This window comes from Osmia lignaria, chromosome 11 (assembly GCF_051020975.1).
Source record: "Osmia lignaria lignaria isolate PbOS001 chromosome 11, iyOsmLign1, whole genome shotgun sequence".
Classification (NCBI taxonomy): domain Eukaryota; kingdom Metazoa; phylum Arthropoda; class Insecta; order Hymenoptera; family Megachilidae; genus Osmia; species Osmia lignaria.
This window is the reverse complement of record NC_135042.1, coordinates 3492063-3505812: the sequence shown is the minus strand read 5'-3', so window position 1 is coordinate 3505812 and position 13750 is coordinate 3492063. Positions and strand designations below refer to the sequence as shown.

The following is a 13750-nucleotide window of genomic DNA, read 5'->3' as shown; positions in this document are numbered from 1 at the left end:
ACAATCAACCAGTGAAATAATATTTTAATATCGCATCTCTTTATTCAGACATCACTTTCAAAAACATCGTTTAGTCGAAGAACCGTAATGAGATTAATACGGCCCTGAAGAAAATCTAGTACCGCGAATTCAAGCGAGTCACTTCAAACAATTAAATTTCGTAGCAATGCTAAACCCACACTGCAACGTAATGAAATTTTTCTTGTTAATCAAATAAAAGATTTACACGTAATTTGATGAAAAATATATTACGGTTAATCAACGGTGATCCATTGATAAGGACTCTGACTTGAACGCCGCTCGCCGTGACGCATCGTTTCCGCAACGTCAGTTGCTCTCGTGCTTCTAGCGAAAGGGAAAATGTCGGCGTGTTAGTGGGGTTTTGTTGTGCCACTAGAGAGTGACTTTTGGCTACGGTTTCCTGAACAGATTTTACAGAAGAGAATCCTCCATCGATACGGCTTCGAAAAGACTCAACATCGTCGGGTTTGCCAGTACATGGCGTATGAGTCCTACCGGGTACGCTTAGTACTTTAAATCAGGTTTGATTCCGACGTGAGCCAGTCGCAGAGTCCGTCGTCGGTTCTAGCGGAGGAAGGACAGAAATAGGGAAGCCAAGAGTAATATGTCGTTGCAGTTGGCGATGTCAGTAGCAAAGAATGATTTTGTCGTGGGTGGCAAATACAGGCTGATGAGGAAGATTGGCTCTGGATCCTTTGGCGACATTTACCTCGGTATCAACATCGCTAATGGCGAGGTAAGGAGTACCGTTTCATGTGAGACGACCTGCCAGCATATCTTCCTTCTCGAGTTCCTCACTTCTTTTTATTCTTTCTTACCGTTTTAACAAGTAATCCGTGTGACGTGAATCGTGGAAAATGTTTTTTATGCTACCGTTATTAATCTTCGGGCAAAATATGTTTTCTATGATATCGTTATTGGTTACGTGAGATACACATTGTTTTTCTTGAAAAATTTGCAAGACACAAACTTCTTATTTTACTAAAATTACATTTACTTCATCGTTGTATCAATTGATTATCTACAAAAATTGTACGTGCAATTTCATCAAAATATGAATGTTTATCCAACTTCTGCAATGATTAACCTCTATATGTAACATTGAATATTGATGCACATATTGTTTACATGAGATAATCATCGCTCGTAGACTACTGTCTTTAATTCAAATATGTATTTATAATATGCGTGATAAAACATTTTCAACAGGTTTTAAATGGATTTTAATATAGTGTGACACTTTTCTGCACAATTGAAGTACCCTTTTTTTTGTTACAAACAAAATTATGTTTAAATGTTATTTTTGTTAAATTTATAAAATTTATTTTTATTATCTCATTGTTTACATAACAAATCGTTTATTTATTGATATGTGAGTTTGTAAAATACTTAGTTTTTTATTTCACATGTTACTTTTATTTTACTTTCTTTTATAATTCATATTACTGTATCGTGATTCCTTTCCATATCCAACATTTACTTTATAGAATAAAGCAGCATGAATTGAATTATTAAAATAATAATTATTATTTCCAACATTAATGTATCATAAAAGGATAATATTTGATATACCACTTTATGTATGCATACATATACGCATTTGCACCTATATACATATAGGACAAGCTGAAGCCCATGATCCACAGTCCATTAAGGCCAGCGATCAATGATCCAGAGTTCTATGATATATTTTAAAATATATTAAACGCATATCATCTTTAGTATATACAATAGCATTTAATATTTTTATAATACTTAATAAAGAACAACATTAAACTTCACTTATATCTATATTTTATAAATCCATGTATATATATATATCATTACTTTTATACAAAATAAAGTGCATACATAGGTAAGTTATGTATATGCAAATTTCTGTACAACACCTAAAGCTTCATAATGTACATTCTGGATAAAGTTTTATATATTTTATGTACAGTAATACATATTTGTGTGCTTAAGAAATAATAAATGTAAATAATACCTGTACATCTGCTTTTGTAATGTCATAGTATTTTTAAATTAGATAAAAATTAAGTTTATACAGTCTATAAGTAAATAGAACTAAATTTATCCAATATTTTACATTACATGCAAATGTTCTCTGTAGATAAAATAATGTACAGCATATAAATACTTAGAAAATTTCAATAAATTAAAGCATATATATCATGATATTTTAGGAAGTTGCTGTTAAAATGGAGCCTATGCGTGCTCGGCATCCACAACTATTATATGAATCCAAGTTATATAAAATTCTACACGGTGGTATAGGAATACCTCACATACGTTGGTAATTATTACTTTTGATATTTTTTTTAGTTCACAGAACTTATGCTTAATGCAATTTAAATAAGAAACATAAATTTCACAAATAAATGCTGTTTTTTTACTCAATATAGGTATGGACAAGAAAGAGACTATAATGTACTTGTTATGGACCTTCTTGGTCCATCTCTTGAAGATCTTTTCACTTTCTGCTCGAGAAGGTTTACAATTAAAACCGTCTTAATGTTGGCAGACCAAATGATTGGCAGGATCGAATATGTTCATTGCAAACATTTTATTCATAGAGATATCAAACCAGATAATTTTCTAATGGGTATCGGTCGTCATTGTAATAAGGTATTATGTACTTTTGCAGTTTGAAAGTATACTTATTCCTCTACTTTACGTATGCATTTTCATTATAAAATGATGTTGATGATTTATAAAATTTCAGCTGTTTATTATTGATTTTGGATTAGCAAAAAAATATAGAGATAGTCGTACAAGACTACACATAATGTACCGAGAAGATAAAAATTTAACAGGCACAGCAAGGTATGCTTCGATTAATGCTCACCTTGGAATAGAACAGAGTCGTCGCGATGATATGGAGTCACTTGGTTACGTGCTTATGTATTTCAATCGAGGATCTTTGCCTTGGCAAGGGCTTAAAGCTGCTACCAAAAAGCAGAAATATGAAAAAATAAGTGAGAAAAAGATGTCCACGCCCGTAGAAGTTTTATGTAAGGTGTGTTTTCTGTTCGTAAATAATAACATTTGTCATTAGATATAAGATATATAATACTGGAAATTGTTTACATCTCTTTACATCTTTTAGGGATTTCCTGCTGAATTCGCGATGTATTTAAATTATACGAGAGGTTTACGTTTCGAAGAGAGTCCAGATTACATGTATCTTCGTCAACTTTTCCGTATACTTTTTCGTACATTAAATCATCAGTATGATTACACATTTGATTGGACAATGTTAAAACAAAAAGTAGTAGTAGGGGGTAGTAATGTTAATGCTGGAGCAACTGCAGCCGGTCCAAGTCAAGCCACTCAAGGTGCTCAGGGACAAGGACAGACCCAAGGTCAACCGCCAGCTCAGGCCAACGCTCAATCAGGTGTTATATCATATATATGTTAAAGCGCATTATATACGCGTATTGCCTTTCATTTCTCTAACATATAACGTGTTCTTTGTTTTAGGAGCACGTTAAAACTACAACCATTCGTCGTTGCATCAATCCTATTTGCAGTTGCAAAAGTGTCCAAGATCAGGTACTCAACTTTGTATGAATGCCATGTCAAAGAGTTAAATCAATCAATCCTCTAAGTTCACAGAAAGGAGGAATTATACGATTACAAACGTATCGTACACGATAAAGGACATAAAGGCCACACAAATACACGTTTATGAATTCACTGACCAGTGAGAATTTCGATGTATTCTTAGTGCTTAGAGTTTTGGTTGATCCACCTCTTTGGGCTTAAAATCCAAGTGAGATCAGCCGAAGGTGGCTTGTTCTTATTTTGTTATTACCTATTTAATTCACCGTTGATACTAATTGAAATAAAGGTTTTGATGCCCCGAAGACGTTTGTAAGAGAATGCACATAACGGTGTAATGTGTGATTTAATCGAGAAAAAAAAAACCGACATAATATCTTTCATAGAAAGAAAGAGAGAACATTTTGACTATTCTTAAATATTCGGGGTAGATGATTAAATACAACATACAAAATTTTATATCTATTCTACAAATAGAAACAAACGTGTGAGAATGAGCGAATGATTATATGAGAGCATGAAGAAAATATAAGTGTACTGAGATATAAATACAGTTTGTTGCTTCCCAATTTTTGTTTTATTCTCAGTATACAATATAGTATAAATATAACGTGTGTGCAACTTGAGAGAAATGTTATTTTTCTTGCATAAACTCCTGTGTTAATATTATCAAAGGTTCTTCTTTGATAGTATTGACTCTGATAATAACATTTTTTTTTTCTTTTTTTTATATAAATATATATATATATATACATAACGTACACATAGATACATACATGCGTACATACGAATAAGTGGCAGTATCGACGATGCAAATACTGACAAGTAATATTATCATTAAGGCAGCAGTTTAATTTTTAGGTACACCGTATCAGTCGAGAAACGAGCAAATTACTGAGAATATCCATTTGTCCTGATGAGCTTCGTTGCTAACTCTCTTTCTTTCTGTGAGTATGTTTAGTCGATTACAATAAACAAGATCAACATTAAACAGACTTTTTATATTGAAGATGGATTACAGACTTAGTTCTCATGTGAATAAGATAATTAAGAGAAGAAGAAAAGAATAATACACGAAGCGCATGAAAAATAATTCTGTAACCAAATTCAGCCAAAGGATTTCTTCCGTGTAGTTTTAATGGCAGAGACTGTGCAGCGGTATTCCTCGTGCTATTGCTTTGATATTAAGTTTACAATACGTGACTTAGAAATTCTTAATCGATCGATCAGTCGATTGTTGATTGTGTATAATGAGTCGTGTTATATACGCGAAGTCACGTTACATGCAGCAATTAGAAAGGAGTTTTCAAAGGCTCGTTTCTGTCATTGAAAATTTTCATTTCACACTGACCATACTAGTAGCGCCAATATTCACGTCCATGTTCCAAGCACTACTTCCAAAATAATGTATAATTGATCGTTATTAATTATATCATGTTGTGGAAACATTCTAAAGAAAATATCCGGTCAGCCTTAATGTGATCCATAATACAAGGATAATACGACTGGATCTTATATATGTACTATTATATTTTCAAAGGACAATTTGTTTGACGAAGAACAAAAAAAAAGAGATGCAACCGGTAAATCTCCTTGAATGAATGGTATGGTTAATTATTATTATTATTTTTATTATTATTGTTATTATTATTACAAATGAGGGAAACTAAAAACAAAATTAACGAGTAAAAGTGTGTATTACCATGCAGTGAGAATGAATGAACGAGTAAGTTAATGAATAATTAATGATATATGCACTTACTGCTATCTGATATGTATATGTGTATATACAGAGTGATCCTCGTATCAATCGCTATGATATTGGTGATAATTTTGTTAGTTTAGCAAACAGATGTTCATTGGATCTTGACAAAAAATTAATTATTTCGAATGAATTTCGAGCACTTTCTTTTATAATAATTAGTATCAGCTTACATTTTTGTTCCTGTGGTACATAAAAAGAGGAATTTTAAAAACTTCAAATAATTATATCGCTCTGTATGCTTCTGCACGCTCGTATTATGCGTTCTTGAAAAGATACAATTAATTGGTATGTCACAAACTACTGGCTGTAAATATCATCAGAAATAAAAATCTAACAGATTAAAATTTATTGTACGAGCTAGTCAGTTGTATGGATCATATATTACCTATCCATTGATCTCCGTACGAGGCAACTAGTAAACAAAAATAACAAAGTATAAAATTATAAACAATTATTTGCTTAAAAGCTGATAATGTTCCATAAGTTGGAGAAATTTTGAAATCTTTCGATAATGTAAATACTAAAGTAGTTTTATAATAGGTTTCGTAATTATAGTTAATACAAATGATGTCAAATAAACATACTTCACCTTATATGTTTCTTCATACATTCACATTTATTCACGTTAACATTTCACTACTTTTTCACGTATCAACAATACCGATTCGTGGATCATCGTGTGTTGGAACTAATTTGAAATCGAATAACTGTAATGATACGCATTATGTTGTTATATCATTAAATTCATCTTTCCATGTACTGTTATAATATGATAATAAAAATATATAATACTGTTCAAAAAATACAAGCTGACCTTAATCTTTTATAAAAGAAAATGAAAATAGCATTGTATTGTGATAATTAATTTTTTGTTAGAGATCAATGATTTTTTGCTTGAAATAATCTCTTTTTTTTTTTTGTTCTGTTTAAAAGACAGATAGTATAAATATCATGTTGACTGATACGAGACCACATTGTATACAGATAACATTTTATGTGTGTGTATGTATAATAAAATTATGACAGTAATTAAGGCATACGTTACTTCATAAATAATGAAGGATATATCAACGGTTTACTGCTTCTTTTATTGCTATAAATAAAAATTGAAACATTGTATTATAGTTTCCATTTCATTAAGTGTCAATTTTTATGGCAATACACAATTATTATAGTTATCCAGAATGGTAGTAACATATTGTTCAAAATGGACGATATACTTGCTCCCAGTAACTGTGTTGCGATATTCTTGACACATGGGATAATGTAAAGGATATTTATGTAAATATTTTTAAGTCATATATTTGATAATTCATAAAAGATATTATACAGAAGTCATAGAGGCGCAGAACTTGATTGTTCAAATTGTTAATAGTAATGATATATTTGAGTTTATAAAAGAACAAAATGATACAGACTACCAGCTACGATGCACCGGTCATCGTGCTATAGCCGATCAAATAAATAAAATCGCACACTCAAAAAAGATATATTATCACTAGATTTAATCTGCTCCTTTCGTCGGATATAAAAACTTAATTATTCTCTTTTCATATATAAAATAGATTAATTGTACATAAGTTGCAACAGAACATCATCGGCTATCACATCTCATGTATGAATTTAATATAAAGCAAACTACGAATTAATATCTTACAACCACATTGTAATTGTTAGCAGTTGTGTGGTAGCATATTCTGCCACATCAGATACGTGCTACTAGACAACAACTAGCAAACTTAATAGCATAGTAAAGTATGAATTTTTCTAAGTTCCTGAGTACCTACGTTAACAGTCAAAACTTGTTCTGAACCCTTATGGGGAATCACCACTTCCGCAGCAAATAATTGATTTTCTTGCATCGCTGCTGCCATTTCACGGTTTGGAAATACTGCAAAGTTCGCTTCAGCCTTTCCTCCTGCCGTTCTCTTTACAATCTCCTCGCGAACTTCATCCTGCAAGAATTAAAAGATTGTTAATTTTCAATGACAGATTAACTTATATGTGCTCTTTTTTTTTCAGGAATCAATTACTTACAACCAACTGATCAGCTCGGTCTTTTAATTCTCTCATAATTATTTGACGTTGCAACAGATGATGTAACGGCATTGTTTTTTCTAATATCTTCTTACGCCTTAGATCAGGAACCGTAGGGAATGTCATAGCTTGCTTGATATCCTGAAAAATAAAAATATCTTGGTGAAATGTTTATAAAAGTGATATAATAACTTCCGAAATTTCACGATTTACCTTAGTAAGATCGTTAGTTTTCTTCTTCAATTCTAATATCTTTGCATTAGTTGATCCTGATTTTGCTGGAGGTGCAATAGGATCTAAACTTTCCAACTTTTCACGCAATGTATCAGACATTAATTTCTTCTTCTGTTGAGTTTCACTGAGTAATGCTTCCCTGAGAGAGTTTATTTCTTGCATTAAGAATTTATTATCCAATGATTGAATTCCTGATCCTGCTGTTACACTTCCTGTTACGTTGTCTCCTACAGGCAGAGACATCATCGTTTTCTTTCCAATAGATTTTAATTTCTCCTTTAATTGACCTCTCTCGGTTTCCAAACTATCGATATCGGTTTGAAGATGATCCATCGTCTCTTCGAATTCTTTTTCCTTTCGTTTTAATTGATTCTGAGCTTCTTCCAGTTTTCTCTTCAACTTCTCCACATTTAATTCATGTTCGTGTTGTTGTGTTGCAAGCTTTTTCTCTACGACATCTTTCCTTAAAATCATCTCGCATAATTCCTCTTGCTTTTCTCTAAGAGCTATCCTTGCTTCCCGTATATCGCTATCTCTAGCTTCTAATTTTCTACTGAGTATCTTAGTTTCTTCCGCTTCTTTCTTCGCTGCTTGAGCCCTTATTTTAACCGGTTGTATGCTTTCATTTTCTGCATTCTGCTCTAACTGTAGCGATAATTGACCGCTTATAGCCAGCTCGTTTTCGTATTCGGCCATCTTTTGTGCCAAGTTCGCTGCTAATTGTTGGATAATTGTAAGACTTCCTTTAATCGTAGCCACGGGCCCGACATCCTCGGTATCGTATACTTTCTCACACGATATCGAAGCCATTTCTTTTAATTTTTCCGTACTGAGCCCTGTCTCCAAGTCCCCATTCGTGATAATTGCTTGTACCGCACTCTTCAACAATGACTGCAGCGTCTTCATCATTTTAACCGCATGTTGGTAACACGTGAACATTTGTTCGGTGCAGTCATTATCCAATCCTAAATTCGATTCCGCAGCATGGAACGCAGCGCTATGATCCGTCAGTACCCTTCTCCTGGCTGATCTTAAGTGCTGTTGAATCACCTCGCACGTAGTTTCTGCATGTTGACAAAGCAGACCTAAATCACCGCCGTCTCCTTGAATTAAGATTTTAATTGCAGCAGCATCAGTCGTGACAGCATCGCAAGAACTGTCCAACATTCTAGTGCCGTTTACCACTAACCGGGCTTGACTGATAGTTTCTCCAAATAGGACAGAGAACATAGTACAGAAGTATCCGCAACACTTCTCAATAGCATCCATTGGTAGATTTTCATCCAACTGATCCCTTTTAGCTAAATCTATCAAAGCATCCAATGCCTTTTCTTGGGCAGCCATTTCTGGATAAGCTGCTCCAGCTTTAAGTAACATTTCAGTAGTGCAAACATTTAGAGCAGAATCGAAGCAACCTAGGAACGTTTGTAACGCGTACATGTACGAGCACAAACGAGCTCTGAACGTGTACTGTGCTACTGCGTGACCCTTCACGACTGCTGTTCTATCAATTTTATCTATAGACCTATATTTATCTCGCACTTGCGATATAAGTATTTCCGTCTTTTGTATCATTCTTGGTATAAGTAGAAGAGTCAGTATAGCATCGTGGTCTCCGCCGCGTCCTAAGAATGCAGGAGGCATAAAGGATAACAAATACTTGACATGATTCCGGGCTTCTTCGGCTTCTAAACGACGTAATTCAAGATCAACAGCTTTCGTTTGTGCACGTGTTTCGGCGAAAGTTTTCTGGAAGTCTAAAATTTCTGCCAATTGTTGCTCTGCGCCTCCTCCTCCTCCTAATTTAGAGGTTTCTGTTGATTGTACGCGTTGTTGTAATTGCAAGCATTGCTCTTGTAGTTGATGTGTAAGCTCCCGGAATTTTGTAATCGTCAGTTCTCGATCCGCTAACGTTTCTAAAGCTGCGTCTCGATGACGATAAGCGTCACGCGCTGCTCCAAGTGCCAGGTCTAGTTCTTCCCGCAATTCTAGCTCTAATTCTTTCGATGATTCGGCAAGTTGATCGGACATGTCTTGTAGAGCTTCCAAATCTGATACAGCTTCCTCCAACTCCGCAACTTTTTCCTCTAATGCCATCTTCTTTTCACCAAGCACTTCGACCATTTCTTCAGCACCTAATGCAGCATCAACTTGTTCTTGTAGGTCTGCAATTTGATGTTCCATTTCTTCTACTCTCGCAGACAATTTTTCCTTCGTACGACCTAATTCTAATATCTCTGATTTTTTCTGATCCAAATCCTTTTGAAGTTTCTGAAATTCGTGCTTTTCATGCGCCGAAAGATCTCGCATTCTAACGAGAGTTTCTCGTAATCGATTGTTTTGCTGTTCTAATTGTTTTATTTCATAGCTCGAAACACCAGTAGTAGAACCACCTCCCGCGGACTGTAATAATTATCTATATTAATAAATATACCATAATAGAAATTAAAATTCATTACCCTTTCCGATATTTCCGTGCGCAATATTTCTAAATCCAATGTCTGTTCTTCTAACTTTTCCCTCAATTGTTCCAGTTCGATCTGCAACGTTTCAGCCTTTTCTTCGGCCATTTCTTTGTCTAATGTTGCCATTTCTACTGTTTCCGCGAGATCTGCCATTTCTTCTTGGAATTGTTCTCGAGCTACGTGTGCATCTCTTGTTTCTTGACGTGCTCGTTGAAGTTCCCTTTGAAGACTAGCCTTACATCAATAGAATATGAAAATTAATAAACAATATATGTCACTTCGCGTATTATAAAAGGTCTTTAAAATTAAATTTTCATTACTTGGTTCTCCATAACTTTCGTTTTAAATTCAAGAAGCTGTTCAAGTTGAAGTTTTGTTTTCTCAAAGTCTTTCATCCTTTCTTTATCTTGCATTCTCTTCACTCGTAAAGTTTCTACTTTCTCGGTAAGGTCACGAACCTGTAGGATGGTACATGTAACTTGGAGAAAAAAGAAAATGTTTTCTATGATTTACCTGAGATTTCAAATTCTCATTTTCTTGTTGAAGTTGCAAATGCGACAGTTTTTCTTCTACCAGATTTGCAGCTGCTGCAGATCCTGCCATGACTTGGCCAGGTACAAACTGGGGTTTCAGAGTTTCTACAAAACCTGTCTAAATTGCAAACAAACAATAAATGACACCACAGTGCAATAGAAATCGGGTGTTTCTTTTATTATCGCACTCTGTATATTTGTTTGCTTAGAAATTGTCTTAGATCCTTAAAGAAGAATATAATTTCGCATCTGCGGTAATGAAAAAAACACCCCAAATTTCCTATACGAAACATATTTCAGAGGAATGTTGTTTTATGTACATTTAGTAGAATTAGTTCTATTTTAAAGTGATTAATGAGATTAATTGTGATAAAAAGACACCAACAAGCTACACCAATTATTCTATTAGTTCTAATAAGTGTAGGGAATTCAATCAATGATCTGAATTGTGTTATATGATTTTATAGTAGACAGTGTCAGCTAAGTCATCTATCGTATCCTATTGATTTATAGTGTTATATTTATATTTATAATTGCATTTATGTCAGGGATATCTATTTTTTAGTAAAAAAAAAAACTAAAAAACAAAAAGAGAAGGTTCGAGTAGTAATATACCTTTGTACCATAATGCTGTTAGGAGATTTTTCATGAAAGGAAAAAACTGTTATTATCACCTCGGTAAGAAAACCTTAAGAGGAACTCGGTATCTAATTGTTAAATAAATAACTACATTTTAACATATTTTCCTCTTAAAAGTTTTAAACTATCCTAAAGCATCACAGAACTGAATTAACAAAGCAGATGTTTAACACAACAGTGAACATGATAGAGGATAAATTAATTCCATAATCCATTAAGAAGAGGTAAACCCATCAAAGTGCAATGATGCTAGTTATTATGAAGTCATGTGTTACAATGCTTATGATCAACAAACAACTATTATGAGAAAGTTTAAGGTCAGATGAGAAAAATTGAGATATTACAATTAATGAGTATTAATTACATTATTGTGATCATCTTGGGCCTTTGGCTTTTTGCCGGGAGGCGAGCTCGTGCTAGGGGACTTCTGAAACACGTACGTGCATTCCCATATGAATCATTCTGTGCCAACGGAACCGTCTAGCATGTACTCATATTTAAGAACTTATTATCTCATTGTTCTGTCAAACATTTGCAAGAATCTCTCATTATTTTTCGTTCTATTATCGAGTCATAGGAACAATCATATAAATTACTTTAAGTAGTCCAAAGACTTTAATATAAAATCAATAACTGTCTGTTACATGTAGTTTACTTGTTGAATCCTCAGAATAATCCATTTATTGTGTTCACATATATAAATAATGAATAAAACAACTTATTGCAATTGATAATGTGAAAATAATATAATCATATTTAAAACAAAAAGGCAATACCTCGATAAATGAAGCTCGTTTAGTTGAAGTTGGGGCTGGTATGAGTGACTCTCCTGTATCTTTACGTTCATGTTGCGATCCCGATAAACTTTCGGTACTTGGCGCGCTTAAAAGCGTTCTACTACCAGCCAAGGATAATCGCGAGCTGTAAAGAATAATTTTAATAACATTTTTGTAACAATAATTTCGGTAATGATAAAATCACAGCTAAGAATATACATCATACTGATTCCATTAAACTTACATGTTTTTGCACATAAAATATACATATTTTCAAAAGCCACAGGTGCATTAATAAGTTACAATATAAAAGTGTAAAAATCATACTCTGGCATTATAACGTGTATAACTGAAGCTCTTTATTATTATATTCATTTGTATATTCCTTTATATTATTTATATATTTGCAACATTTTATGTGTTATCAAAATTGCAATACAATTACAAGCTTACTTTGCTATATAAAGTTACACAAAAGCATTTAGGAAAAATACTCAGAGACATCTCTCAACAATCAACTTGCACAGATTCTTACCCAGATAGCTTGTCAGATTGCTGCCGGGTAACATGGGCAGGAGATGTTTTTCTCCGTACTCTTTTATGACCAGCATATGAATTTTAAGAATCTATTAATTATACTTTCCCCATAATACCAATTATTTTATTAGTGCTTATATGAAAAATTTTACAATATGGATGAGCATTTTGATTTGAAAATTATAAGCTTTGATTAATGAATTAGAACAGAAACTTACGCAGTAGGTTCGTTCCTTCGACGTGTACTGATGCTAGCATGGAATTTATGACAGTATAATTAATCACACAAATCATGTTAATAGATAGAACAAACAATATTAATGTAATGAAATCATTCAACATGGTAGAAATATAAAATATACCTATTCAACCGGCTTCTGGCACGTGCTGCACTGGTTTCATCTGGTGTTGTAGCACTACTACCTGCTGATGATGGACTAGCAGGTTCTGTTCTATTACCTGCTTCATCCAATAAAATAAGCTGGGATTGTCGTACAAACATCCCATGATTTTCAGCACACTGTATTGTAAAAGATGACATTAAATTGCTGTTAAATCTCTGTTTTGCAATTTGCATATGCATTACTATACAAGTACAAGTACACAGCCCACCTTGAAATAAGATTGACCTTTAATAGTGCCATTGTTTTTTCCTTTTGGTTCATCAAGTATTACTCCAATCCATTTTCCTGATGCAAAACTAGGATGACCAATATAAGCAATTACTCCTTGACAGTCCTTGCCAGGAACTTCGACACGTTGCCCAATTTTGTACGACATTTCGGCCGTAATAAATTACTACACGTAATTTTTTACAAGCACATCCATCAGTTCGTGTCTCATAAACAAATTTAGAGACAATCTTTGGGCGCAAGGAACCTAAGAACCCAATTCAATAAGAATTAAATTACAATAATAGCATACATTTACAGTACTGTCACAGATGAGGTATATGTATAGGCATAGAAATTCATACCTTGTCAGTGGTACTATATAACTATATATACCGCAGTTCACCAGAGTCCATAACTGCGACGCGCAGGTTGGAAGATGGTGGGGGAACGCAGCGAGCTCTCCGCTAATCGCTTTCCACTTCGTTTGGAAGTATCGCCAATCAGGGCGAAGATGCGCACTGGAGAAGCGCAAAGAACGAAAACTGGTCTTTTCGCAGTTATGGAC

At 33.7% G+C, this 13750-nt stretch overlaps 2 protein-coding genes across 9 annotated transcripts; one reads left to right on the top strand and one right to left on the bottom strand.

Moving 5' to 3' along the window:
* The first annotated feature begins 345 nt into the window (after nt 1-345).
* LOC117610421 (Casein kinase Ialpha) lies at nt 346-5286 on the top strand. Of its 4 annotated transcripts, XR_013062940.1 has the most exons (9): nt 346-519; nt 638-757; nt 2208-2317; nt 2427-2649; nt 2747-3040; nt 3131-3419; nt 3505-3576; nt 4447-4532; nt 4596-5286. XR_013062940.1 is itself a non-coding variant. In XM_034337784.2 (7 exons), exons 1-7 carry the CDS (start codon nt 499-501, stop codon nt 3513-3515), a joined length of 1068 nt encoding a protein of 355 aa, XP_034193675.1. In that variant the 5' UTR covers nt 346-498; the 3' UTR covers nt 3516-4342. The 4 variants fall into 4 exon arrangements, 1 of the variants encoding a protein (XP_034193675.1); XR_013062939.1 differs by having other exon boundaries at nt 4447-5286; XR_013062938.1 differs by lacking the exons at nt 4447-4532; nt 4596-5286 and adding an exon at nt 3875-4342.
* On the bottom strand, nt 5105-13670 carry DCTN1-p150 (dynactin subunit 1). Of its 5 annotated transcripts, XM_034337750.2 has the most exons (13): nt 13548-13670; nt 13184-13450; nt 12934-13091; nt 12790-12822; nt 12570-12629; nt 12035-12179; nt 11623-11685; nt 10600-10737; nt 10407-10544; nt 10081-10320; nt 7601-10024; nt 7388-7528; nt 5105-7305 (listed from the first exon to the last, which is right to left on the bottom strand). In XM_034337750.2, the coding sequence occupies exons 2-13, from the start codon at nt 13349-13351 to the stop codon at nt 7090-7092; spliced, it is 3924 nt and encodes a 1307-aa protein (XP_034193641.1). In that variant the 5' UTR covers nt 13352-13450; nt 13548-13670; the 3' UTR covers nt 5105-7089. The 5 variants fall into 5 exon arrangements, with proteins under 5 accessions (XP_034193641.1, XP_034193644.1, XP_034193642.1 ...); XM_034337753.2 differs by lacking the exons at nt 11623-11685; nt 13548-13670 and having other exon boundaries at nt 13184-13538; XM_034337751.2 differs by lacking the exons at nt 12570-12629; nt 13548-13670 and having other exon boundaries at nt 13184-13538.
* Between the last annotated feature and the right edge of the window lie 80 nt (nt 13671-13750).

What these genes read in the sequence shown, in the direction of transcription:
- LOC117610421 (XM_034337784.2), top strand. Translation starts at nt 499, where the DNA reads ATGGCGTATGAGTCCTACCGG. An exon ending in TGGCGTATGAGTCCTACCGG is followed by an intron (nt 520 to 637) that starts GTACGCTTAGTA and finishes ATGTCGTTGCAG; the next exon opens with TTGGCGATGTCAGTAGCAAA. An exon ending in TCAACATCGCTAATGGCGAG is followed by an intron (nt 758 to 2,207) that starts GTAAGGAGTACC and finishes ATGATATTTTAG; the next exon opens with GAAGTTGCTGTTAAAATGGA.
- DCTN1-p150 (XM_034337750.2), bottom strand. Translation starts at nt 13,351, where the DNA reads ATGTCGTACAAAATTGGGCAACGTGTCGAAGTTCCTGGCAAGGACTGT. An exon ending in GCCAGAAGCCGGTTGAATAG is followed by an intron (nt 12,823 to 12,933) that starts GTATATTTTATA and finishes ATTCCATGCTAG; the next exon opens with CATCAGTACACGTCGAAGGA. An exon ending in AAACTAACGATCTTACTAAG is followed by an intron (nt 7,529 to 7,600) that starts GTAAATCGTGAA and finishes TTTATTTTTCAG; the next exon opens with GATATCAAGCAAGCTATGAC.